This window comes from Vulpes vulpes, chromosome 6 (assembly GCF_048418805.1).
Source record: "Vulpes vulpes isolate BD-2025 chromosome 6, VulVul3, whole genome shotgun sequence".
NCBI classification, from domain to species: Eukaryota; Metazoa; Chordata; class Mammalia; order Carnivora; family Canidae; genus Vulpes; species Vulpes vulpes.
In genome coordinates, this window is record NC_132785.1 from 62,483,998 (window position 1) to 62,511,803 (window position 27,806).

General features: G+C 37.6%; 1 protein-coding gene across 3 annotated transcripts in view; it reads right to left on the reverse strand.

Annotated features, from left to right (window-relative positions):
* Positions 1-27,806, reverse strand: part of TRIP11 (thyroid hormone receptor interactor 11) — an 81,442-nt gene that overhangs the window by 44,792 nt on the left and 8,844 nt on the right. For all 3 annotated transcript variants that reach the window (XM_025985604.2, XM_072761155.1, XM_025985603.2), the window contains exons 3-11: positions 24,911-25,021; positions 20,391-20,669; positions 17,212-17,280; positions 15,129-15,294; positions 13,099-13,461; positions 10,141-10,181; positions 9,485-9,571; positions 5,611-5,823; positions 1,765-4,785 (exon numbers count right to left, since the gene is read on the reverse strand). In XM_025985604.2, the coding sequence (XP_025841389.1) occupies positions 1,765-4,785; positions 5,611-5,823; positions 9,485-9,571; positions 10,141-10,181; positions 13,099-13,461; positions 15,129-15,294; positions 17,212-17,280; positions 20,391-20,669; positions 24,911-25,021 (4,350 nt within the window). The remainder of the gene's footprint in view (positions 1-1,764; positions 4,786-5,610; positions 5,824-9,484; positions 9,572-10,140; positions 10,182-13,098; positions 13,462-15,128; positions 15,295-17,211; positions 17,281-20,390; positions 20,670-24,910; positions 25,022-27,806) is intronic.

Genomic DNA, 27,806 nt, shown 5'->3' on the forward strand with positions numbered 1-27,806 from the left:
GAAAAATACATTTTAAAAAAACATATTTGCCTCATTAAATAATTAATTTTGAGATATAGTTAACCAAGTCAAGGCCATCAAAAACAGTCTGAGAAACTGTTACAGTCTAGAGAAGCCTAAGGAGACATGACAACTAAATATAACATGTTAGCCTGGATGGCATCCTGAACAGAAAAAGACATTTGGTCATTATTTTGGTTTAAAAAAAAATTAAGGAAATTCAAATAAAGTAGGAATTTCAGTGAATAATAATATATCAGTATTGGTGAATTAGTTGTTATAAATGTATCATAGTAATCTAAGATGTCAACACATAAGGGAAACTGGGATGAGACATACGGGAACACCACTATCTTTGCAACTTTTCAAATAAACTATTCTGAAGAAAACGTTTATTAGAAATGTTTATAAAAGAATTCTCTCGTGTACTACTTCAAATAAAATCATCTTTAAAAAATGTTTTTAGGGATCCCTGGGTGGCGCAGTGGTTTGGCGCTTGCCTTTGGCCCAGGGCGCGATCCTGGAGACCTGGGATCGAGTCCCACGTCAGGCTCCCGGTGCATGGAGCCTGCTTCTCCCTCTGCCTATGTCTCTGCCTCTCTCTCTCTCTGTGACTATCATAAATAAATAAAAATTAAAAAAAAAAATGTTTTTAAAAGAATTCAAGGGATCTCTGAGTGGCTCAGTGGTTGAATGCCTGCCTTTGGCCCAGGGTGTGATCCCAGAGTCCCCAGCCCACATCGGGCTCCTGCATGGAGCCTGCTTCTTTCTCTGCCTAGGTCTCTGCCTCTTTCTGCATCTCTCATGAATAAATAAAATCCTTTTTATTTTATTTTTTTTAATTTTTTTAATTTATTTATGATAGTCACAGAGAGAGAGAGAGAGAGAGAGGCAGAGACACAGGCAGAGGGAGAAGCAGGCTCCATGCACCGGGAGCCCGACGTGGGATTCGATCCCGGGTCTCCAGGATCGCGCCCTGGGCCAAAGGCAGGCGCCAAACCGCTGCGCCACCCAGGGATCCCAATAAAATCCTTTTTAAAAAAGGTTTTTTAAAAAATAATTTTACAATTAAATAAATAAATAAAAGAATTCAAGACACAATCTCTTCAAATTTACCCTTTACAATGAAGTGTTCACAGATCCCAAAATCACTCAAAAGAGTATGAGAGACAGTTATGTGTATGTGTGTTCACTCATCAGGCACACACAACTGCTCCTCAGAAAGTACAAGTCACTGGGGATGCCTGGGTGGCTCAGCGGTTTAGCACCTGCGCCTTCAGCCCAGGACGTGACCCTGGAGTCCCAGGATCGAGTCCCACATCAGGCTCCCTGCATGGAGCCTGCCTCTCCCTCTGCCTGTGTCTCAGCCTCTCTGTGTGTGTGTCTCTCATGAATAAATAAACAAAATCTTAAAAAAAAAAAAAAAAAGTACAAGTCACTGGCAAAGGAAAGACAGGGAAGTCATTTCAAAAGAAAAATATTAATTGCTGTTAATCTTTTTTTTTCTATATAAATAACCTATTGCTAAAAATATTTAAAAATAAAAAATAAAAATATTTGGAAAGATCTAGTAATTTAGGGGAGAAACCCCCAGGACCTCTGAGGGAAACTTGTTTAGAATGAAATCATAAGCTCCTGAAATTAGTATTTCTGGATGAACAACTTCACATGCCCCTTCAAAGATGATTATCAATAAAGTAACCAAGCTGTTGGACAATCTGCCCCACCTCCATTTTCCTGTGTAAAACTCCATCCCCAACATACCTGCTCTTTTTCTTTCAGTAGCTGCTCAAATGCAAGAGATTTTTCCTTCATTGAATGGCACTCAAACTCTTTTTCTCGAAGCATCATGGAAAACTTCATATTAGTCTCCTGTAATGCTTGATACTCTGTTTCCTTTTCCCTGGTTGTTTCAACTATTTTTTCATTTTCTTCTTTTAGTTTACCAATGTCCATTTCTAAAATTAATACCCGCTCCTTCAGGTTGGTTACTGCCTGCCTCAAGAGTTCATTTTCATTCACTTTGTTGGTGAAATTTTCATTTAAAGAAAGTAACTGATCACTTTTGGCTTTGATTAAGAGGTCTTTCTCCTTAAGTGACTTTTGTAAAACATCTTGTTTCTCCTTTAGCTGCTTAATTTCTGAATCAGTCTGTTCGTGTTCTTTTCTTTCTAGCTCTGAGGTGGCAGCAATTGAATCGGACAATCTGTGGTTATTTTCCTGGAGTGTTTTAATCGTTGCATCTTTTTCCTGCAGTGACTTTCTTAGCTCTTCTAGCTCCTGTTTTGAAGACTCACTTGATGTATCACGCTTATCCATTCCAAGAGACTCTGCTGACTGGGAAGGAGGCGATGATCCGGAGGGGAGCTGAGGTGAAATAATATCAAGTTTTCCTAAGAGAAGGTCTTTGGTACTGTACAGCTGCCCTATGCTGTGCTGAACTTGTGCTAGCTCCTGCCCAAAATTTTTGAGTTTAGTTTCATTCTGCTCATAGCTTTGGATCAGGCCAGTATAATCCACTTGTAATTTAGAACTATTATCACTGTCAACCAAAACTTGTGCCTGAAGCTGATGAAGTTCTTCTTGAAGCTGGGCTGACTCATGCTGCATATTCTGAACTGTGGTCATCACCTGCTGTTTCCACTCTTCCATCTTCTTTACTTGTTGTTTTAATTTGTCGCGTTCCTGTAGAAGCTCCTCAAACTGATTGCTATTAACGCCTCCAACCTCATTCCCAGTGCTGGATGTTTGTAAAACTGTCAATAAGGTCTGGCACTTCTGACTTAACGCATCTATCTCAATGTCTTTTTCTCGAATGATACGTGATAAATTCTGGACAGTCTCTCTAAACATATCCTGGCCACCACCTTCGGATCTAGCAGACAATTTTTTATTTTCATCTTGCAGCTTAATGAGAGCTGCTTCTTTAGCAGCAACAATATCCATCATTTTGTGGTATTCCGTTTTCAGATGGCTATTTTCCCTGGTCTTCTCACTCAAAACAGCTAATACTTGTTCTCTCTCCATAGCATAGGCCTGCAGCTGCTGCTGAAGGTAGACAACATCCTGGGCGTAGGAAGCTGAAGAAATCCTAGCATGAAGAGCTTGTATCTCTAAGTCTTTCTGTTGGATGATCTGAGTGAGTTTACCAACCTCATCTTTGGACAGCTGATCAATTTGTTTTGTTAAAGATATATTCTTTTCATTTAGAAGTTTAATCTCCAGCTCTCGTTCTTTTATTCCTTTTACTAATCTCTCAGTTTCGGCTTTCGATAAATCATGCTTTTCACTGCCATTTTCCAGATTAAGGCTCTGCACTTTTGTTTCTTGAAAGAACTCAGAATTCTCCATTTGAACGTCCTGTCTTTCTTCATGCCACTGGGTTTTGATTTGTTCAATTGTTTTTTGCAAATTCTTAATCTCCTCATCTTTCTCTAAGAAGAGTTGGGTGTGTGTGACGTTCATTTGCTCATGCTGGCACTTAAATTCATCCATTTCCTTCTTCTGCTCCTCTAGAGACTGAAGCAGCTGCATTTTACTCTGGTTTTGATCTTCGATAATCTTCTGATGACGTTTTATTTCCTCCTCAAGATTCCTCTTTACTATATTTAGCTGCAACACCTCAGATTCTAGCTCTGTAACACTATCCAGGGGTTTAGGCTCCACCACAGGCACGGCTCGACTCTGCTGTTCACGGAGCCGTTCCAGTTCTTCTTTCAGATGATTGTTTTCTTCTTTCATGGACCCAAGACTTCTGTCTTTCTCCTCAATTGTTTGCTTTAAAATTTCAATTTTTCCTGAGGCCTGAGTAGATTTCTCTAATTCCTCCTGAAGCTCTGAACTTCTTTCTTTAAGTTTCTCAATAAAAATTTCCTTCTCACTTATAAGTTGCATCAATTGCTTCTGCTCTTCTAAAATAGATGACAAAATTGCCTTAGTTTCTTTATGATCAGTATCCATCTGTTCAATGTTCTTTTTAAGTTCTGCTATTTCGAAGTCCTTCTCTTGACTGAGTTTCATTAAATGCTGCTGCTCCAGCTGTAAAGCAGAGGTCCTCAAATCACGTGCCTTTGATAGCTCTTGAATCGTCTGCTCATACTTACTGGCTTCTTCCAACAGCCTTTGGTCAGCCCGACTCAATTCTGCTTCTAACTGTCCTTTTTCCATTTTTAGAGCCTCCACAATAGTGTTTCTTTCCAGAGACATCTGATTGCTGCCAGCAATGGATTCTTCCAACTGATGTCTTATATCTTCACACGCTAAGACCAACTTTTCATTTTCCATTTTGAGATCAAAGGCAACTTTGTTTAAACTGTCATTGAGCTGTTCTATTTCTGAAAGATTTTGTTTTAAGTTTCTGACTTCAGCTTCCCTTTCTTTAAGTAAGTCATCCTTAAAATCACTGCCAGAGTCTCGACTTAGAGACTGAGTTAACTCATCCCTGACTCTAGAAAGCTCTTCCTCATTTTGTTTAATATGTTCCTTAAGTCCAAAGTTCTCCTTCTGCATGTTTAAATTACTTTTTTGTGATTTATTTAGCTGATCCACTAAATCTTCTACTTTCTCCTCAAGCTTCTGCTTGGCTAAATGCAAGCCATTTAGGACGAGTTCACTTTGAACTAACTTCTCTTTCTGCACATTTAGTTCTTTACTCATGTTCATTTTATCATCTTCAAGTTGATGGACTCTCTTGTTTTCATCATTTAGATCTTTTCTCAGTTTACTAATGATAGTTTCTCCCTCACTTTGTTGTTTTGATAGCTGATCTTTTATCAGAATCATGTGCTGAAAGAAAAATAGTTTGCATGGTAACTTTAAGACACTTTCTCCTTTTAGTACCTGGAGAAAATTTTGTAAAATGTCATAAATAACAGAAAAACCATCCTCGGATATTTATAGTCTTTCTTAAAATAGAACTTTAAAAAAAAAATTCCCAACATTCAGGAGTGCCTGGAAGGCACAGCTGATTAAGCATCCCACTCTAGATTCAGCTCAGGTTGTGATCTCAGGGTCATGAGATCAAGCCTGGCATCAGGCTCCACACTCAGTGCAGAGTCTACTTGAGACTCTCTCTCCCTCTGCCCGCCCTTCACCCTGCTTGCACACAAGTATTCTAAGATAAATATTTTAAAAAAACAAACCAAACACACCCCTGCAAAAAAAAAAACACCAACATTTTAATCCCAACAAAATTATTTATTAACAATCTTACAGCAAATCTATTTCATTTTAGAGATTAGAATTTAAAATCAGAGATGGTAAATGAACTATGTTGTTCATTTTCAACTCTAACACTGGAGCAGGAGTCATACAGCCAATAAGCCAAAAGAGGCCTGCCACCTGTTTTTGTAGATCAAGTCTTATTGGAACACAGTCATGCTCATTGTTTATGTATCACAAGAGTGGGATTGAGTACAGCTGAGACTACCACATGGCCTGCAACGCCAAAAATATTTACTATCTAACCCTTCACAGAAAAAGTCTGCCAACCACTATGATAAAATTATCCATACAGCAAACTATGAACTATATCACACCCATCACCTTTCACTTGTTACTCCCGTGTTCAGTGTGCTGAGAAGAGAGTGTGCCACTCTGGTATCCTGTTACCTTTGTAGCTTCTTGGTTTTGTCTGTCCAATTCCTCTAACTCAGCAACCAATATTTCCTTCTCAGTGAGACTCTGATTGAGTTCCTGGTCCTTTGCCTCCAAGGTCAGTCTTAAATCACGTAATGTTGAATCCATATCCATGTCTCTCACAGCTGTACTTTTAATCACTTCATATTCATTGTTCAACTTTAAAAGTGATAGTTGAAGCTCTTCCTTAAGTGATAAAAAAGGGAAAAAACAACATGTACTGTCAATTGGAAAGAGACACCAAAACAAAACTTAGGAGTCTATTCTCAGATGCTATTATTTTCAGCTGCTATACTTCAGCAATGCTATATAAAATTCAGCAAATCACAGTCTTCATTCACGTGCAGCTTCAAGAACATTTCTGTAACACCAGACAAGATGGAATGGATGGAATGGCTGTTATAGCTTGTCCGGCTCCAGCTTCTTTATACAAAAACTTTCCCATCTGGAAGCCTTCCTGATTCCACTCCCACTACTGCTTCCCTTCTGTCTGTTTCTTCCCTCCCTGCCCTCCAACACTCTTCAAAATGTCCCAAGTCTTCCAGCCGTCTGCCCTTCCATTCCCTAACATCCAGTCACCAGTAGCCATAAACTAAATATCTTTAAAAACCATCATTCATTCATTGTCCAATTAGAAAATAAAAGGCTTCTTTTCCCTCATTAAAGGAATTTCCCTTATTACTAACTCCTGTCAGAACATGAATCTTTTCTCTGACCCAAAAAACTAGACTCCTTCCTTCATTTGCCATCTAACCTGAGCACACAGTAGGTTCCCCTCTCTCAACTCTAACATTCCTAAAAATCTATCTGTATATTATTTTTAAACTACATTTTATGTTCTGTTCTACTGGTATTTAATACTTTTCCACCAAATTCCAGAAGTGAGACAGTTTCTCTAAGCTCCCATATAGTTTCAAGTTCTGATTGTGAGGTCTGTGATACAATAGTTTAAAGCTTTCTTTCACTTCACTGAAAGAAAAAAAATCAAACTTCTATGGAATCTACTTTAAAGCAATTAAGAATCTTAAATTTCTACAAATAAAGAGACTATACAGACCTTACAAAGAGACCAGTGAAAACGAAAACATCTGCTTCACGATTCTCATTTTAATTCCAATTTAAAAGTTTATTCTGAACTACAGGTGATGAAAACAGCGTTCTCTTATGCCTTTCTAAAGTTATATGCTCAAGGGGAGGTGGGTGGGGGGATGAGGTAAATGGGTGGTGGGCATCAAGGAGGGCATGTGATACAATGAGCACTGGGTATTATATGCAACAGATGAATTATTGAATACATCTGAAACTAATGATGTACTATATGTTTCTTGGCTAATTGAATTTATGTTAAAAAAATAAAGTTTTATGTTCACTCAGGAGAATCATAAAGTTTTTTTTAAGGTAGATGTTAAGAACACATATAGCCCTGCAGGTATGTTTGGCATTCTTAAGCAATGAGCAGACTCATATCAGAGAAAATTGAAGAAGTTATGAAAGATTACGTAACATCAAAAGAAAGGAGCAACAGCTATTAGAAATGGCTGCAGACAATGTCCACAATAGCCAAACTGTGGAAGGAGCCTCGGTGTCCATCGAAAGATGAATGGATAAAGAAGATGTGGTCTATGTATACAATGGAATATTCCTCAGCCATTAGAAACGACAAATACCCACCATTTGCTTCAACGTGGATGGAACTGGAAGGTATTATGCTGAGTGAAGTAAGTCAATCGGAGAAGGACAAACATTGTATGTTCTCATTCATTTGGGGAATATAGATAATAGTGAAAGGGAATATAAGGGAAGGGAGAAGAAATGTGTGGGAAATATCAGAAAGGGAGACAGAACATAAAGACTCCTAACTCTGGGAAACGAACTAGGGGTGATGGAAGGGGAGGAGGGCGGGGAGTGGGGGTGAATGGGTGACGGGCACTGAGCGGGGCACTTGACGGGATGAGCACTGGGTGTTATTCTGTATGTTGGTAAATTGAACACCAATAAATAAATTTATTATTAAAAAAATAATAATTAAAAAAAAAAAGAAATGGCTGCAAAATCCAAAAATATCCTGGAAAGGTTACAGATCCTATCAGATAAGTGCAAAGATTTGCAAACGATGAAGTATATCTAGGACAGAAAAATAAATGAATCAGAGCAGAATGAAAAGCAGAATGCAAAGGGAGCAGAAAAAAGCAGAGAAAAGAGAAAATATATGTAATATAAGTATAAAAAAAGAGTAGGATACACTGGCTTTTAGTTGGTAGAAAGGGTGGGGGCAAAGATCCTACAACACATATGCCAGTGGACAAAACTAAGAATTTTCCATGTGTTAGCATCCCTTTGAGAAACACTACCTATATGCCATAATGTGGAAGGATGCTGAAAATATGTTAAGGTATACATATAAATAGTACGTATGGTATGCTAACAGTTACATATTTTAAAAACTATTTATATAATCATACATACATAAGTGTAGGCAGGAAGGACAGACACACAAGGAACTGGTTAAAAAACATCTGCCTTTAGGGGCGCCTGGGTGGCTCAGTTGGTAAAGCATTTGCCTTCAGCTCAGGTCATGATCTCAGGGTCCTGGGTTCAAGTACCATATCAGATGTTTGTTCTCCTCTCTCTGCCCCTCCCCCTGCTTGTGCTCTCTCTCTTCCTCTCTTTCAAATAAATAAATAAAATCTTAAAAAAAAAAAAACTGCCTTTTGAAAAGAAGCCAAGCAAAAGAAGTGCCAAGGATACTCCATTTGTACCATCTAAAGGCTCTCCATATGAATTACTGAATTTGTATGTCAGTAAATATGTATTATTTTTTTAAAAATTAAGATTTTAGGGATCCCTGGGTGGCGCAGCGGTTTGGCGCCTGCCTTTGGCCCAGGGCGCGATCCTGGAGACCCAGGATCGAATCCCACATCAGGCTCCTGGTGCATGGAGCCTGCTTCTCCCTCTGCCTATGTCTCTGCCTCTCTCTCTCTCTCTCTGTGACTATCATAATTAAACAAAAAAAAATTAAAAAAATAAATTAAAAATTAAGATTTTAAACTGAGTTAAAACACTGGCCTATAACTTAATACCAACTTACAATTACCCTGTATTTAAGCTGTCTTAGCCAGGGAATTATCCCTGAGTAGTATAAACATAAAAATACTTCTTCCAATACCCAATGCTGTATCACAGAACCATATTTGAACCTTGTTACCAATATACACAAAGAATCTATTTCTACCACTGAGAATGTATCCCTCTTCATCCCTCATCACTAAGAAATTTCTGTCCAGGGCAGCCCCGGTGGCGCAGGGGTTTGGCGCCGCCTGCAGCCCAGGGCATGATCCTGGAGACCCTGGATCAAGTCCCATGTCGGGCTCCCTGCATGGAGCCTGCTTCTCCGCCTCTCTCTCTCTCTCTCTCTCTCTCTGTGTCTCTATGAACAAATAAATAAAATCTTAAAAAAAAAAAAATTTCTGTCCACATTAGATATGTTCTGTCCACACTAGCACTTAATAGTTTCTGTAGGATGCCACTACAACCACTCCAGGCTCTAGAATCACCTGTGTATCCTGTGCTGTCAGGACTTCAGCGGAAACCAAAACAATCTTTACCTATCTTTTCTGCTCGTATCTGTATGTCTTCTGGCTTATCTGTAAATGTGAACTATGGCCAGCCTCTCATACTCTGAACTTTGCTCAAAGACTTCAACCTGGTCTGACAAGCATTAATGATACCAGTCTCATCCTCAGGACTCTCAAGACCCAAACATTCCATTTTGATATAAACTGGCCCTTGGCTGTGACCTATAATAAACACAACATTGTAATTCTGTCCCCATTTTTATTGCACCCACCTTTTCTTGACTCAGTAAGGACTTCTGTTTTTCTAAAAATTCGACATGCATTTTAAGTTTCAAATTATCTTCAGTGAGACTGTTATCCTACAAAATGTTAAAACAGTATGTTTTCAGATAAACATCAAGTTTAAAAAAAGTAGGCAAGCTGTAAAATTGCGCATTTGTACTCAGTCTTTCACTAGTGTTATATAAAAATTATAGCCATCTAAAGCCAGTTATTAAAAAAATAATAAATAAAATAAAGCCAGTCATTCATTTATAAACATTCTGACAATTTTTAAATTTTATTTCAAAAAATATATAAATACATTTACAAAGTAACCTGGAATCACTAGCAATAGAAGCAACTCTCTGAATTCCATAAGGGAATCAAAATACATTCCTCACTGTGGTAGAACATCTATTTTCTATGTTTACATACATAGTGTCTGTCAAATTAATCTTGAAAGCGATATACCTGTGTTTTTCAATTATGTAACTTTTAAAATTATGTCAATAAGTTAATTAATCAGCAAACAAAATTACTAAGATGCAAGTTCTTAGGATAAGTTTGTGTGAATTTGTAAAAAACACAAAATAAGCAACTACAATAATCAAAATGCTTTTTCTTGATAAATCAAAGCCAGAAGCTTTTTCTCTTAAGATCAGTTTACCTGGTATAAATTACTCAGTCTCATAATTTCATTTTCCGCATCTGTAAAAACAATGAATCTGACATTAAAATTCTTTAACTTAATAATTACCTCCTATATTAAATTCAAGAATAAAACTCAATTAAAATAAAGTATTTATAGGGACACTCAAATGGTTCATAGTGAAATGTATTTTTGGTATTTTATATTTCTATCTGACTGTATCAAAGAAACCATAATATAAATACCAGTTAGGAGCTCCATTAAAATGCAATCTTGTGGAACAGTAGAAGAAAGAATTATAATCATATTCTGGATGAGTCATAAGTTAATGCATTGATAAGAACATTAATAACAATGTTTCAAAATTAGCTTATCAGTTTGCGTAGCAGGACACAGGAAAAGGACTGAGATTGGGGGGAAATGGTTAAAAACAAAAAAATGTATTTATACCACAATGATACAACAATCTCTCAATTCTCTAAAGTGACTCAGACATGACAACAGGTAAAAAGACCATTCAAACTGGTATTACAGATAGATCCCCATACAGAAGTGGTTCTAGAAGAACACAAAGAATACCCTGAGTTCAGCTGAAATAATTCATTCAATGTTCATTGAGATGATACTGAGCATTTACTGAGATCAGTTAGTTGCTAAACAAGATGAAAACAGGGATCCTTGGGTGGCGCAGCGGTTTGGCGCCTGCCTTTGGCCCAGGGCGCGATCCTGGAGACCCGGGATCGAATCCCACGTCAGGCTCCCGGTGCATGGAGCCTGCTTCTCCCTCTGCCTGTGTCTCTGCCTCTCTCTCTATCTCTCTATGACTATCATAAATAAATAAAAATTAAAAAACATTAAAAAAAAAAAAGAAAAAAAAAAAACAAAACAAGATGAAAACATTTAGTCCTTGCTTGCTCTGAAGGAGCTTTCAATTCAGAGGGAAAGTAAACACATGACTACAGTACAGTGTGATTCAGGGAGCACAAACCGCCACTAGAGCAAAAAGGGCAGACACCTACTCCAGACGGTTGGGGGTGGGGGGGGAGTTGGGGGGTTGCTAAGGAGGGCCAGGAGAGCTACAGCTTAGGCACCTCCCAGTAGATACAATGCCTGCAATGAATCATAATACACTCAAGAGTTAGCAGAGAGAAACACAGAAAAGCAAACATAAAAATGACAGAGCTAACAGTATTCACTGGCTTAAAGAGCTATATAAGAAAGTGCAGTACGGCTAAGGCTTATTAGCATGTTAGGAGAATGGGGAGAATTGAAACTGAAGAGGGAACCAGGGACTGGACCATGAAAGACATTACATGTCCACTGAAGAAGTTTAGTCTTTATCCAGAAGTTCACAGGGAGCCACAAAGTACTACAATTGGGGGAGTTAAACCTGTTTGGTGTTTCCGAAAAACCTACCTGGCTACAGATAGGGAAAAAAAAAAAAAAAATGGACTGAAGGAATCACGGAGATCAGAGAATAAATAACAGCTAACACTTTGATAATGCTTACTATGAGATGGCCCCTGTTCTAAAGAGAACTCTGCAGCTAGTAGCTCACAAAATCCCCATTACTACTACTCCAACCATGAAGAAGATAGTAGTAGTATCCTGACCACAGGGATGGAAAAACTAAAGCATAGAGATGTTAATTAACTTGCCCAAAGTCAGCTAATTAGTGATGGAGCTGGATTCAGTTATGTTTTTAACCACTATGCAATTTAGCTTCATCTAGAAACAGCTATAGTTAACCAGGCAAAAGAAAACATGATTGGCTGAAGTTATTCAGTGGCAGTGAAAAGGGGAAAAAGAAGGACTAGGGAGAGAGGTTTGTTTTTAAAGCAAATAAACCCATGAGTCATCCAATATGTTAAATAAATGGAAACATTAATTTTGAAAAGAGCAGAGTTAATTGGAAGTCAAATGAGAAAAAGGTCTAGAACACCAGTGAACAGCCTTCTCTTTGCCTTCATGGCAGCTCCCAGGACTGAGGCCCTTCTGAGAAACTCTAGAGTTCCTCTGGGGCATAATCCTAAAATATTACTAAACCAGAGAAGCTAAGGAAAATAGAACCTACAGGACATGCTAGGTGATGATTTCAAATTCTCTGTTTTGGCAGACTGGTAAATCACCAAGGTGAGGAGAGGAAGAGGAGGAGGAGGAGGACATGGTGACTTTGAACCTGAGTTTATAGAGTTGGCCATCCAGAGCAGGAGCTCATGATAAACAACTAAGCAAGGAATACAGATTGGGGGCAGTGAAGGGTGGGAGGGGAACACAAAACACAAGGGCTAAAAACCTTCAGAGCAGCAGTTCATAAAGTGAGAGTTTATATTGTGAGAAGACAAAGTGCAAAATAAAATAGATCTTCACAGCTAAGAGCTCCCATTAAGTTTTCCTGGCATGAAAGAACACTGATGTTTGACCTATTACATTTAATAACTTACTTTTTCTAACACATAACACAGGTAAGTAAATAACACTTTTGAGTATGGAAAATGGTGAAAGACCTACGGTTCTTACCAGTCTCATGTCTGCTTAGATACAGGACATCATTTTAAAAGGTAATACAGAATTTTGAAAAAGGGAGGCTGCATTCCCTAAGTGGAGGGTCTGGAACCTAGAGTTGCAGAAAGTATCTGGCTCTATGCAGACTAACATAACCATACCTCCTCCCAATAAATAGCTACATATACATTTCTCAGAAATCTACAAGGCCTCTTAACCAATGAGTTCCATGTAAGTACTTAAAGGATGAGGAAGGGGAGCTGAAAGACAGCCAGCCAACAATAAGGCCTTTTTAATAGAAAATTCCTATTTGTGATCCATTAATTAGGGCACTGAATCCTAAACCAAACAATTCTATTCAAATTCTACACAAAAATATGAATACTCCATCTCCGTAAAGTACTCAGTTTGTCTCTAAAAACTAGTATGCAGTAACACACCAATCATAAATAAGGTCCAAACATTTTATACCAGACAGTGCTTGCTGCAGTTTGAGCACTTCCTCTTCCACTGATGTACTCTGTGGAAGGATTCTTTCTTTTTCTGTCACAGTATCACCTTGCTTCTCAGCATCATGCTGCAATTTACATTCCAGTTTCAAGCTTTCACATTGTTCTGTTATTTGTCTGTTTTCAACATTTAGGCATTCTTTCTCCTTCCTCAAAACATCTCTGTCATTTTCTGCAGAAGACAATTTTTTATGTATGTCTTTTATTTTATCCTCAAGTTCTTCAATTTTTTTTATAGATGCTACTTTTTCAGTTTGTAGATTCTGAATAGTTTTTTGCATCTCATGGATTTTTGAGTGATCAGGTATTGCAATTCCTGAGCCACCTAGAACATAAACAGAAAACCAAGGACAGCAAATGTCAACTACTGAAAGACACATAGCTTGCTATATATACAACTAAGAGATTTGACAGACTTGAGAACTTGAAAATCTTAACAACGAGATATCATTACACTCCTATTAAAATGGCCAAAATTCAGAACACTGACACCACCAAATGCTGGCGAGGATGTGGAGTAACAAGAATTCTCATTCACTGCTGGCAGGAGTACAAAATAGTAGAGCTTCTTTTGGAAGACAGTTCAGCAGTCTCTAACAAAACACATCCTAGCCGTATGATCAGCAATTGCACTCCCTGGTATTTACTCAAAGCAACTGAAAACTCTTATCCACATGGAAACCTGAACGATGATGTTTATAGCAGTTTTACTCCTAACTGCCAAAACTTGGTAGCAAAGATTGTCCTTCAGCAGGCGAATGGATAAACTGTGGTATCTCTCAGAAATGGAATACTATTCAGCATTAAAAAGAATTGAGGTGTCAAGCCATGAAAAAAAAAACATGGCGGAAACTCAAATGCACATTACTAAGTGAAAGAAATCAATCTGAAATCATCTATACTGTACGATTCCAACTATGTGACATTCTAGAAAAGGCAAAACTATAAAGACAATAACAAGATTGGGAGGGAGGGGGTGAGTAGGGCAGAGCATTAAGGATTTTTAGAGCACTGGAACTATTCTGTTTAATAATGAATCTGTGTCCTATGTTTGTCCAAATCCAGAGAATGTACAACACCAAGAATGAACCCGAAAGTACACTACACACTCTGAGTGACCATGATCTGTCAATGTAGGTTCATCTTTGGTAAAAAAAAAAAAAAAAAAAAAAAAAAAGTACCATTCTGATGAATGATGGTGATGATAGTGGGGTGGCTATGCATGGGTCAGGGCAGGGGTATATGGGAAATCTCTGTACTTCCTTTTCAGTTTTGCTATAAAAAGAGTCTTTTAAAAAGTTAAGTTATCAACATAAAGCTTTTGTTAGATTTTTTTTTTTAAGTACTCTCTACCCTCAATGTGGGGCTCAAACTCATGACCTCAAGATCAAGAGTTACACACCCCACAGACTGAGCCAGCCAGGCACCCCCATTTTAAAATAAATACTTGAGGAGGGATCCCTGGGTGGCGCAGCGGTTTAGTGCCTGCCTTTGGCCCAGGGCGCGATCCTGGAGACCCGGGATCGAGTCCCACGTCGGGCTCCCGGTGCATGGAGCCTGCTTCTCCCTCTGCCTGTGTCTCTGCTCTCTCTCTCTCTCTGTGTATCTCTGATGAATAAATAAATAAAAAATCTTTAAAAAAAAATACTTGAGGAAAAAATATTATTTGAATCAACTACTAAAAGACCTCTGTATGTGAATCTGAAAGAAAGAGAAAATATTTCTAATCATTTATTGCCATGGTATCATCACCCAGCAATGCAAAGAAATCTGTATATTGTTAACTCTTTGCCACAAAGGCAAAAGGACCTTTCCATTTCTGCATAATCTTGCAACAATGATCCCACTACAAATTTCAAGCAGATGAACAGAACTAGTCATCCACCCATTATTTAAAACAGAGTCTAATTTTACATCAGTGTCTTGGTCTTACAGTAGTACTAGGCTTGTCATTTAATTATGTCATCTAATACATTAAGTTAATAAAACCACCTTGTTCTAACAGATTTTCCAGTTCTTCAATTCGTTCTTCATAGTCACGTAATTCTTCTCGATGCCGACGACTTATATCTGTCAACTTCTGTTGATGTGCATTCTGCAACACTGACATTTCATGTTGATGGTCATCGATTTCCTGACTTCGAATCTGTTTGAGTTCCTTAAAAAATAAAAACCAAGTTAACAACATTTGTAATCAATGATATACCTAAGCTATTTCATCGTGCAAAAATAATTCTCTGAACATGCTAAGGCTGGAAAGAGTTTAAACACAGGACCTATATCCTGACAATTCTGAAAAACTCTCTTGTTTCATGGGTCTGAAAAACAGTTTTTCTATTTTAATGAGAGAATACCAGCAAGAAAAAAAATGAAACAAAAGATGAGCAAAAATATCTTGCTATCCAACATGAGACCACCAGTCTCTCTCCCAGGAATCTGGATCTTGAGCTTAGTCCTTCAAAAAGGGAAACTGTTGGGATCCCTGGGTGGCGCAGCGGTTTGGCGCCTGCCTTTGGCCCAGGGCGCGATCCTGGAGACCCGGGATCGAATCCCACATCGGGCTCCCGGTGCATGGAGCCTGCTTCTCCCTCCGCTTGTGTCTCTGCCTCTCTCTCTCTCTGTGACTATCATAAATAAATAAAAAAAAAAATTAAAAAAAAAAAAAAAAAAAAGGGAAACTGTTTGGACCACAAACATTGTGATAGCTGCTTCGAGAAGTCTGTCCACTGTGTCCTGCTATCTAGATCCCTGTTGCTATTTTCATTCCTGTCCTTTCCAAGACCAAAATGCTTAATTCTTCCTTCGATCTTGGGGAGAGACTATTGGGTCCTTTCAGTAAATCCTCTTTCACTTTACTTAGTCAGAGAAGGTTTTTGTTGCTCATAACCAGGAGTTGTAATCAATAAATTAGCTTTTGTTTCCTGAGAAGACAAGTTATTCTTTAATCCTGTACACTTACTTAGATGCCAGCACTTGGCAGGCAGCTTAACAATTAAACTATAAAATGATCCTACAAGGAAGGTATTATGAAATCTACTTTACTAATGATAAAGCCAAAGCTTGGAAAGATTAAGTAATTTGCTCAAAGCAGAACAGCTGGTAATAGCAGAGTCAGGATTCAAACACAAGTCTGACTTTGGAACCCAGTTATGTTAGTATTGTAATAATAATAAAACCAAAAACTACAAATTCTATACCTGATAATATGTTTTTTAAGATTTTATTTGAGAAAGGATGAGCATGTGCGTGCACTTAAGAGCACAAGTAGACTGATTGGGGGAGGATTACATTAAAGGGAGGGAGAAACAGACACCCTGCTGAGCAGGGAGCCCAAATTAGGCCTCGATCAAGGACCCTGGGATCATGACCTAAGCTGAAGGTAGACATTTAACAAACTGAGTCACTCAGGTGCCCCATACACTTGATCATAATTTGTACACTAAAAACAATTCATTGCTATATGATAAAACTATGTAATCAAGATTTTTCTTAAAATAATTGACATAAAGTAGCAAAATTCTACCATTAAAGGAAAATAACTATTTACAATGAATAGTATTAGCATTTTATTTTCTCAATATCGTTTAACACTAAACCCTGAAATTTTAGCAACCCTGGAATTGTTTTAATGAAGACCATATTGGGGAGCCTGTGTGGCTCAGTTAAGCAACTGAGTCTTGATTTTGGCTCAGGTCATGATCTCAGGGTCACAGGATCGAGTCCCACACTGGGTTCTGTGCTCAATGTGGAGTCTGCTTTAGATTCTCTCTCCCTCTCCCTCCCATTCTTATAAACAAAATCTTAAAAAAAAAAAAAAAAGACAATTTTACAAGATGCAGTAGCAAGTAGAAACTAAGGAAATATAAACTACTAAAAAAAACAAAAACAAATGTTCAAAACCAAATGATTTTGGAAACAGACATTTTTATATACCTTGCTGTTACAAAAGATGGAAAATGCAAAATGATAAAAACAATCATAATCTATATAGTTTTATAATTGAGCCTTCTGTCACACTTCTACTTTAATAAGCAAAATTTTAGATGTGTAATAGCCATTGTTCCAACAACCTTACCTTAATGATACTTTGTAGTTTGCAGATTTCACTTTGATCAGAGCTATTTGATCCTTGTGCTTTAGAAGTCTAGATCAGAACAGAATTAGAAAATAATTGTATTGGTTTTCTTGTAAAAGAGAAGGTCACAAATTTTATTAAAAAATATTCTTCAAGGGCAGCCCAGGTGGCTCAGTGGTTTAGTGCTGCCTTCAGCCCAGGGCATGATCCTGGAGACCTGGGATCGAGTCCGTCGGGCTTCCTGCATGGAGCCTGCTTCTCCCTCTGCCTGTGTCTCTGCCCCGCCCCCGCCCCCCCCTCTCCGTGTGTGTTTTTCATGAATAAATAAAATCTTTAAAAAATAAAAAATAAAAATATTCTTCAAAAAAGGGGCATTTCTCAGACAAATTCTGATTAAAAAGAATGCTGAGTACCTTTTAAAACACAACAAATAGAAGATAATTTTCAAGGGATGTCTGTCTGGGTTCAGCTGGTTAAACGTTCAACTCTTGATTTTAACTCAGGTCATAATCTCAGGGTTGTGAGATCAAGCCCGAAATTGGGCTCCTCACTGAATGTGGACCCTACTTGAGATTCTCTCTCTCCCTCTTCCCGACCCTCCCCCAACTCTCTCTTTCTAAAAAAAACACAAACATAATTTTCAAGTGTTTGTTAATTATGGAGACACTCTCACAAAATAACCAACGTTAAGAAGGAAAACAGAGAATATTTTACTTAGCTTAACAAAATGTAAATCTGATGAAAATGAAACAGCTTCCTAAAAGGAAAATTTCTAAAATGCCAATTACCCAACATTAATTCTAGTAATAACCAAGTAAAAATCTTTTTTAAATGATTTTACCCAGAAGATCTCTACCTCAATACAAAATCATCTTTGGTTTGACAATTAAACTTTTGGATTCTTCTCTTCACATTCAAAGCTGAATGTTGTCTATTTATTAACATTTAATATATAGCATGTTAAGGAACCAAAAGCTGCTCTTGAGATCAAAAGAGGGACACAATATACTAGAAAGAATACAAGATTTGGAGTCAAAAGATGCCTGTTTGAATTACAACTTCATGACTGAGACAGTAAATATATTAAACTTACAGTAAGTGTATTAAACTGTAAAAGAGGTAATAAATACCTCATAGTTATGAAGATTAATATATATTAGGATAACATATTTAGAAATGTCTTGTAAAATATAACACAAATAAGTTTTACTATGGTTTGCTAAAAACTTAAGTCCCCCGAAAGATCCCAATTATGCCTTTTCTACCTAGAGTATATCCTATTATAGGTCTATAACATAGTAAATATTCAAGATATGTTTAAATACACTTACCAAAAAATTAATCTCTTCCCTATAAAAACTTATCCTAGGCAATGTTTCTTAAAATGTGTATCAGAATCACCTGGGATGTTTACTTATTTGAATGCAATTTCCAAGGCCCTAAAATAGGCTACAAAATCCTAATCTCTAAAGGTAGGATAGAAAATCTACAATTTGACAGTAGTTAAAGAACTATTACATTTTTAGATATAAGATGGACAAAGTGATCATTCCATTTATTTTGGGTACTGGGAATCTCTAGCAACTTGGGAAGCAAAAGGTAATTTTAATTGGCAGGGTTTTTCCTTTATATAACTAGATCACACTCACAAAAAGAAAATAATTTCTTTACTTATATACTTTTTCTCTACACTGATGAAATTAAATCCAAATGTACAATATTCCAGTTTCCTTTGGGTCTCATGTAGACAGACGTCTCAATAGTATATAGAATCTGATATATAAGATGAAAAATGTTCCTTGAGGGATGCCTGGGTGGCTCAGTCAGTTAAGTGTATGCCTTTGGCTTGGGTCATGATCCCAAGGTCCTGGGATCAAGCCCTACATCTAGCTCTCTGCTCTGCGGGGAGCCTGTTTCTCCCTCTTGTCTGCTGCTCCCCTGCATACGCACACGTGCGCTCTGTCAAATAAATAAAATCTTTCAAAAAAAGACAAAGTGTTCCTTGAAAGAAAGTTTATAGCCCAAATAGCAAGGATTTAATTTCTAATGTACAAAATACAGAATAGTTTGCTTTATGTATTGGATAATACGAATGATCAGATTTTTATCATACACATAATTAATGAGAAGAGGAACCTCAGAGAACATCCACACACAAGTAGTTTCCAATCTGGGGTCTTGGATCCCTGGAGTTGCCATCAAAGAAGCCTCAAGCAATGGAATATTCCTCAGCCATTAGAAATGACAAATACCCACCATTTGCTTCGACGTGGATGGAACTGGAGGGTATTATGCTGAGTGAAATAAGTCAATCGGAGAAGGACAAACATTATATGGTCTCATTCATTTGGGGAATATAAATAATAGTGAAAGGGAATAGAGGGGAAGGGAGAAGAAATGTGTGGGAAATATCAGGAAGGGAGACAGAACATAAAGACTCCTAACTCTGGGAAACGAACTAGGGGTGGTGGAAGGGCAGGAGGGTGGGGGGTGGGGGTGACTGGGTGGCAGACACTGAGGGGGGCACTTGATGGGATGAGCCCTGGGTGTTATACTGTATGTTGGCAAATTGAACACCAATAAAAAATAAATTTATTATTATTAAAAAAAAAAAAAAAAAAGAAGCCTCAAAGACTCCAGGGGAAAAGATGCTAGCTCAATCATAGCAACTCCATTTTTATCTCTTTTAAGTCCTGGACTTGTAATTTTTTATTTTATTTTAAAATATGGTTCTGGGGATCCCTGGGTGGCACAGCAGTATGGCGCCTGCCTTTGGCCCAGGGCGCGATCCTGGAGACCCAGGATTGAATCCCACGTCGGGCTCCCGGTGCATGGAGCCTGCTTCTCCCTCTGCCTGTGTCTCTGCCTCTCTCTCTATCTCTCTGTGACTATCATAAATAAATAAAAATTAAAAAAAAAAAAATTAAAAAAAATAAAATAAAATATGGTTCTGTTGCTCTCAATTTTTTGAAAATTTCTCCCAAATATTCTATAGAGGGGGAAACGAAGACTGAGAGAGAAAGATGACCTGACCAAAAACCACTCAGAAAATCACTGGCAGAATTAGAATACAGATCTTCAATTTCCTAGTCCAGGGCTCTCTCTGATACCAAAGTTGTACATATAGAACCACCATTTTTTCCTAATAGTTTTCAAAGACTCGTGTCAATTTTACCTACCTGAGCAATATGCCTCCAATGGCCAACCTCAGACTCAAGTCTTGAAACTTCATTTGATAATCTGTTTATTTCTTGTTGTGATGAAATTATGTCACTGAAGTCCATGTCATCGTCATGGAAAGCTGAAGCATGATGACTGACAGAATAGCTGAACGGAGATGATGCCGGGGCTGCTGGTACACTGCTAGCTGCTGAATGTGCGGACTGAGCAGCTGACTGCAGCTTCAGCAACTGATCCTGCAGTGCAATCTGTCTTGCTTTAAGATGGCTGATTTCTACCTACACATTTACAATCTGTATTTTAGAGAAGGCACTTTAAAATAACCATCCTGACCTCTTTCTAGACTGTTATAATAATTTGTTTAAAATTATCCAATGATGGTAACTCTATCAGCTGAATCCAAGGCTTCTGTAAGACCCCCAACCATAACATTTTTATTAAAAAACCAAACATGATTGATTACTAGTTAAAACAGAGATAATGGTTCAAATAGCAAAAAGATCAGAACATCTTGGGATCCCTGGGTGGCGCAGCGGTTTGGCGCCTGCCTTTGGCCCAGGGCGTGATCCTGGAGACCCGGGATCGAATCCCACGTCGTGCTCCCGGTGCATGGAGCCTGCTTCTCCCTCTGCCTGTGTCTCTGCCTCTCTCTCTCTCTCTCTCTCTCTCTCTCTCTGTGTGTGTGTGTGACTATCATAAAAAAAAGAAAAGAAAAAAAAAAAGAACATCTCGCTCCTATGTTAACTAAGCCAACATAATTCTCAGTTAAACTTGGGTTTACTACATTCTAAGGTGTCAAGTACCATAGGCAATTTCAAGGGTTCCATTTGTATTATTCAACTGTAAGTGATAGGAAAATGAAAGCTGCAGGAGTCTATGTATTAGCAAGTTTCTTTGGAGCATATGTTGGCATAGTCTTACGTTACTGATTTTAAGTCTACATATGGAATTTAGGCTTAAAATGCACCAGGAATCAGGGGTTACTTTGTACTGGTCTGTATAACTGAAGAAATGCTTTATTAATCCATTCTTAGATAACACAGTGAGCCTGTGGTTATTATTACTAGCCTTTGAGTCTTAGAAAGAAATCATATAATGAAAGAGACCTTGGCTTTAGCCTTGGCAAAAAGGAGCCAGTGAAAATATGACTTTACTCAGGGAAATAATAAAATAAAAATTCCAAAACCCTTAGTAAAGTTTTGACTAAGGGCTGGCAATACTAACTCATTGTCCAGAAGAAATTATGAACATAGGTATGCCATATTACCATAAAAATCATACTTATTCTGAGAGATTACTCGAAATATAAAAGTAAATAAGTTAAGGAGAATTGAGATAAGCTTCCCATAAAATACCTACTCCAGACGATATCCTGCCACAATGGAAAAGAATATGATATTGGGAGTCAACCAACCATTATACATATACATATAAAGCCAAGCAATTAAACAAAAACCAAGCATGATTATGTCAAGTGTCATAACAAACAGGTTTCTCACATCAGAGCTCCTTTTCTAAAAGAAATTTGTATCAGTGCACACCTTTCATTCATTTGCCCATTAATGATGAAAGGTAAATTGCATCTTTGGGGAATATGAATATATGAATATGAATATCACAACAAGGGTAGAAAACAGATCTTAAGTATATTTATAAATTATCTTTCATTCTAGTAAAAAGCACTGAAATCGGGGATCCCTGGGTGGCTCAGCAGTTTAGCGCCTGCCTTCGGCCCAGGGCGTGATCCTGGAATCCCAGGATTGAGTCCCCACATCAGGCTCCCTGCATGGAGCCTGCTTCTCTCTCTGCCTGTGTCTCTGCCTCTCTCTCTCTCTCTATGTCTCTCATGAATAAATAAATAAAATCTTTAAAGAAAAAAAAAAAAAGCACTGAAATCCACAATTTTTTTTCAAGTGTAGCTTTAATACAAAGAAAGTTCTCATTATAAAATTGGTATCTATATCATTATAGAGTTAAAAAATGCGAGCTCTAATAACAAAGAGGTATTTCTACACTAAAATGCTTAATTTGCCCTCTAATACCAATAGTTAAGTAGAAAATAAAATGCCAGATTTTCCACAGCAGTGTTTTCAATTAGTATGTAAACATCAGAATTACCTATGGAGTTCCTGGAAAATACCAATACCATGGCCCCTTCCCAGTACACCAAAATCAGAATCTCCTAGAGGACATAAACATATTATTTTATAAGGTGTCACGGATGATTCAGCTGTAAATCCCTAGTTGGGAACTACTGCTCTATTGTAATATTTACAAGTCAGTGTTGCTCAAAGTGTGGTTTATGGACTGAAGGCATGAATGTTTTACTACCAGTCCATGACAAGTACAGAAGTTTAAAGAGTAAGGCTTAATAGTCTTTTAAAGCAATTTGACAGAGAAATTTTATAATCTGTTAAATCTTTTTAAAAAGTGGGCTTTTAGGGGCACTTGAGTGGCTCTGTTGGTTGGGTGTCTGTCTTCGGCATGGGTCATGATCCCATGGTCCTGCAATGGAGCCCTGCATCAGGTTCCCTGCTCAGGGGGAGCCTGCTTCTCCCTCTCCCTTTGACCCATCCCCCTCCACTCATGGTCTCTCATTTGCTCGCTTTGCCCTCAAATAAATAATCTTAAAAAAAAAAAAAAAGTGGGCTTTTAGCTTTACCTTGAACTTGTAATCTTCCTTTTTTATATTAATTTTATTTTTGTAGTAATTTATTATATTTTATGAAATCAATTCCTTACAGATTGGAAACTTAAGTTTAAGTGTTTATCTTTACTGTGGCTTACTTTTATTTTTCATTTTAGTATGTTACTAAAGGAACTAAAAAAAAAATCAGTGCATCTAAATTTTATTTATTTATTTATTTATTTATTTATTTATTTATTTATTTGCATCTAAATTTTAAAAACTCATATATGAGGGTGCCTGGGTGGCTCAGTTGGTTAGGCATCCAAGTCTTGGTTTCAGTTCAGGTCATGACCTCAGGGGTGTGAGTTTGAGCATGGCTTCAGGCCCTGCACTCAGCTCTGAATCTGCTTGAGATTCTGTCTCTTCCTCTCATCTGCCCCTCCCTGCTCTCGTGCCTGCACATCCACTCTCTCTCTAGAATAAAGAAATCTTTTCACTTGATCTGAGCCAAAAGGCCAAGAAGCAATAAAAATAAATAAATCTTAAAAAACTCATATATGAAGTTATTATGGTAGAAATGAATATTTAATCAACAAACTGAAGAAAACCCAAATGATCTGGATAATTAAACAAGAAATAGTTTAATTCAATTCAATATAACTATTTACTGAATTCCATTTATGTACTAAACACTGAAGAGAATTCACAGAATGAAACATGGACACAGGGGCAGCCTGGGTGGCTCAGTGGTTTACTGCTGCCTTCTGCCCAGGGCGTGATCCTGGAGTCCTGGGATCAAGTCCCATGTCAGGCTCCCTGCATGGAGCCTGCTTCTCCCTTTGCCTCTGCCTCTGGCTCTTCTCTTTCTATCTGTGTCTCTCATGAATAAATAAATAAAATCTTAAAAAAAAAAAAAGAAAGAGAGAAACATGGACACAGTCTGTATTTTAAGGATACATTATAACACTGTTTAAGTTACATTGTATCTATTACCAGCACCACAGAGAGATAAGTCTATTTCAAAATAAACATTTCTAACAAATTAAAGGGGAAAAATTCGCAGAACAATGTAAGTCAACTCAACAGACTTGATATTCTGTTTTTCCACGGACATCAAGTAAATGCCAATTCAGTGCACATTAACACGGTAGTCAAAATTATTTTTTAAAAATGTCAGGGTGGGGAAGCCTGGGTGGCTCAGCAGAGAAGTGCCTGCCTTTGGCCCAGGGCGTGATCCTGGAGTCCCGAGATCGATTCCCAGATCAGGTTCCCTGCATGGAGCCTGCCTCTCTCTCGCTCTCTCTCTCTCTCTCTCTCTCTGTGTCTCTCTCATGAATAAATAAATAAATCTTAAAAAAAAAAAAAAAATGTCAGGGTGCTGGGGTGGGTCAGTTAAGCAGCTGCCTTCAGCTCAGGTTACAGCCCCCCATCAGGCTTCCTGCAAACCAGGAGCCTGCTTCTTCCTTTCCCTCTGCCCGTCCCTGCTTGTGTTCTTTCACTCGCTCTCTCTCAAATAAATAAAATCTTTAAACAAAAAAAATGAAATGTCATTAGCAATAATTACACTGATCCACAATTTTAAGTAAATAGAGTAGAAATTAGGTTTCATAAAATCAGAAATTATAAGTAAAAGATACGTGAAAATATTTTATTAAAAGTTTTCCTCTTTTGGAAGGTAGGAAGTAAAGGTTAGCTTATAAAATATAAATTTAACAGAAAAGCTTAGCATTCTTGTTAAATTAGCAGGATCAAACTGAGTTGGGAATTACTAACTTCATCACTCTTTAAATATTTTCATGTATCTATGTTATAGTTTGATTTATAACTCTTAAAAATCTTCCTAAAAACATCACAATGAAATAAATATGAAGTAACTGTAATAACCTTTACCTCTTTCTGTTGTAGTTGATTTCGGTAATTTGTAGATTGTTGCTTTATTTGAAGCTCTGATGCTTCATGCTTTTCTTCTAAATCAGTACAAAGTTCTTTGAGTCTCTCATTCTAGAAATAAAGAAAAAAGTATTTTCAACAAAAAGACTAAAACATGTTAATAACAGTTATGTGTATGGCATCACAAAAAATATACTGCTTTATACAAAAAAAGATATAAAATATAGAAATCCTCAGACAGAATTCTGGTCTTTGAAATACAGTTTCAATTAAAGTTAGAAGTACAATAAACATATTTATAGAGATTATACAAAATTCTGAACCAAAGCAGAAAAAAAAATCTTGTTCAGTTTGATCTTTTGCTAAGAAAAAGCCAACAATCAATGTTTCCCCCATCTCTGCATGTCCAGGGTCTGGCATGTAATAGGCAATCTATGTTTGATTAATGAATAAACTACGTTACACGTTTCAACTTTTATTTTCTCTGCAAAAAACATTTTTTTTTTTTAAGATTTTATCTATTTATTCATGAGAGACACACAGAGAGGCAGAAACACAGGCAGAGGGAGAAACAGGCTCCACGCAGGGAGCCCAATGTAGGACTCAATCCCCGGACTGGGATGACAATCTGAGCCGAAGGCAGACACTCAACTGCTGAGCCACCCAACATTTTTAAAAGAAATCTTTTTAAAAAAGACTTCTTGCTGAAGTACAGGTAGGAGGCCAAAGCTTCATATCCTTGTCTGCTTGTCTGCCAGATCCTGAAGCACTTCTGAAAAATCCAATTTGAAAACCATACTAGAACCGAGTTCAAAAACTAGTACACAAGTAGTTTGAGGTAGACAAAAACATTCTAATTCAATGAATCTAGACCTCACAGTCTTTGAAAACTTTGGAAAATATGTTTAAAAAATTACTTAAATTTGGGCAGCCCGGATGGCTCAGCAGTTTAGTGCCGCCTTCAGTCCAGGCCGTGATCCTGGAAACCTGGGATCAAGTCCCATGTCGGGCTCCCAGCATGGAGCCTGCTTCTCCCTCTGCCTGTGTCTCTGCCTCTCTCTCTCTCTCTCTCTCTCTCTGGTTTCTCATAAATAAATAATATAAAAAAATAAAAAATAAGAAACTACTTAAATTTGGAGGTACCTGGGTGACTCAATCACTTAAGCGTCTCAGTCTTGGTTTCAGCTCAGGGCATGATCTCATGGGTCATGCAATGGAGCCCCCCTGTGTTGGGTTTCCCTACTCAGCAGGGGGTCTGCTTTAAAGATTCTCTCCCTTTGCCCCTCCCTAAATTCATGAGAGAGAGAGAGAGAGAGAGAGAGAGAGAGAGAGAACATGTGCACTCACTCTCTCAAATAAGTAAATCTTTTTTATTTTTTTCAAATAAGTAAATCTCATTTGGAGAGAGAGAGAGAGAGAGAGAGAGAGAGAGAGAGGAGCAGCAGTAGGGAGGAGCAGAGGGAGAGAGAAGCAGACACTCTGCTAAGAAGGAAGCCTGATGCTGGGCTTGATCCCAGGACATGGAGATCATGACCTGAGCCAAAGGCAGATGCTTATTAACCTAATGAGCCACCCAGGCGCCCCTAAATCTTAATAAAATTTACTTAAATTTTATGTACTCAAATATTAAATTATCTTAACCTATTATCATTCCTAGAATTTGAATGAAAAAGGACATAATGGAGCAACATAAGTGGGCACTAAAGCTCTTTGGCAAAAGAATTTACAAATTATCACAAATAACTAAGAATTCTACTAATACATCTACAAACACAGTTTAAGAATGAAAGCTAAGAAAACAGTGACTGATGTGGTAGGAAAAAAAGTTCTGCTAGAAGATGAAGACTTTTTCACTTTGAGAATGTCTTAAGAGTCCAGGAATTTCTTATATCAACAGATGTGAAAGTTTTTATCCAGGGAGATTTTATGAATACACAGAGAAATTCAAAGGAATGAACACAAATCCTAGTTTGTGAGTCTGTCCCCAAAAATCTAATAGATTTTGGTTATCTTGAAGAAACAAATAAGACACAGGCCCACACAATTAATTACCTTCTATTCTATTGGCAACTTCTGCCAATGACTTTCTGTGAGCTTTTTTTTTTCTGTGAGCTTTTAACATGAAAAATACCAAACATAACTGAAGTAACACAATATAGTGTAGTAAAAAATCCAGTAATAAAGTCTACTCTGGCTTTTTCAGATAAAAATAACTAAGTCTAGGGGCACCTGGGTGGCTCAAAGGTTGAATGTCTTGTCTTCGGTTCAAGTCATGATCCCGGGGTCCTGGGATCTCATGAATAAATAAAATCTTTAAAAACAAAACAAAAAAACCTAAGTCTATTTAGTGAACTCTGGTTAATAACCAGAACGTGAAAACTTCTGATTTGGCCAATATCTAATCGCTTGTGAGGTGCCCTCACCTCCCTAGCCATGTGAGAGTCACAAGGTTGCCAAATTCATGAAGGACATACTTTCTATTATATGGAATATGGAACCAGGATGGCTTGTCTGAAAGGAAAACAAATAAACATACATAAGGAACAGAGAGTAAAAATGAGAGACATATCCCTAGTTGTCTGCAGTTCTGCTTGCAAGCCCCTTTCTGAAGTCTGGCTACAATTTCTGCCCTTGAAATAAATCTATGAGGTTCTCATATCCTTAAATGATTCCATCCTGCTCAACCTGTTATACCATCAAGGTCTACTGGACCCAACTTTATTTTCTGAGTTTCTTTTTTGAGTAGTCCTACCTGTAAGGACAGATACTTATAACTTTTATTTTTTCTTATACATCCTCTAACAGAGAAAAATTACTTATTTCTTAAATAAAATAAAACTCCAGGTGCTTGGCTGGCTTAGTTGGTGGAACATGCAACTCCTGATCTTGAGGTTGT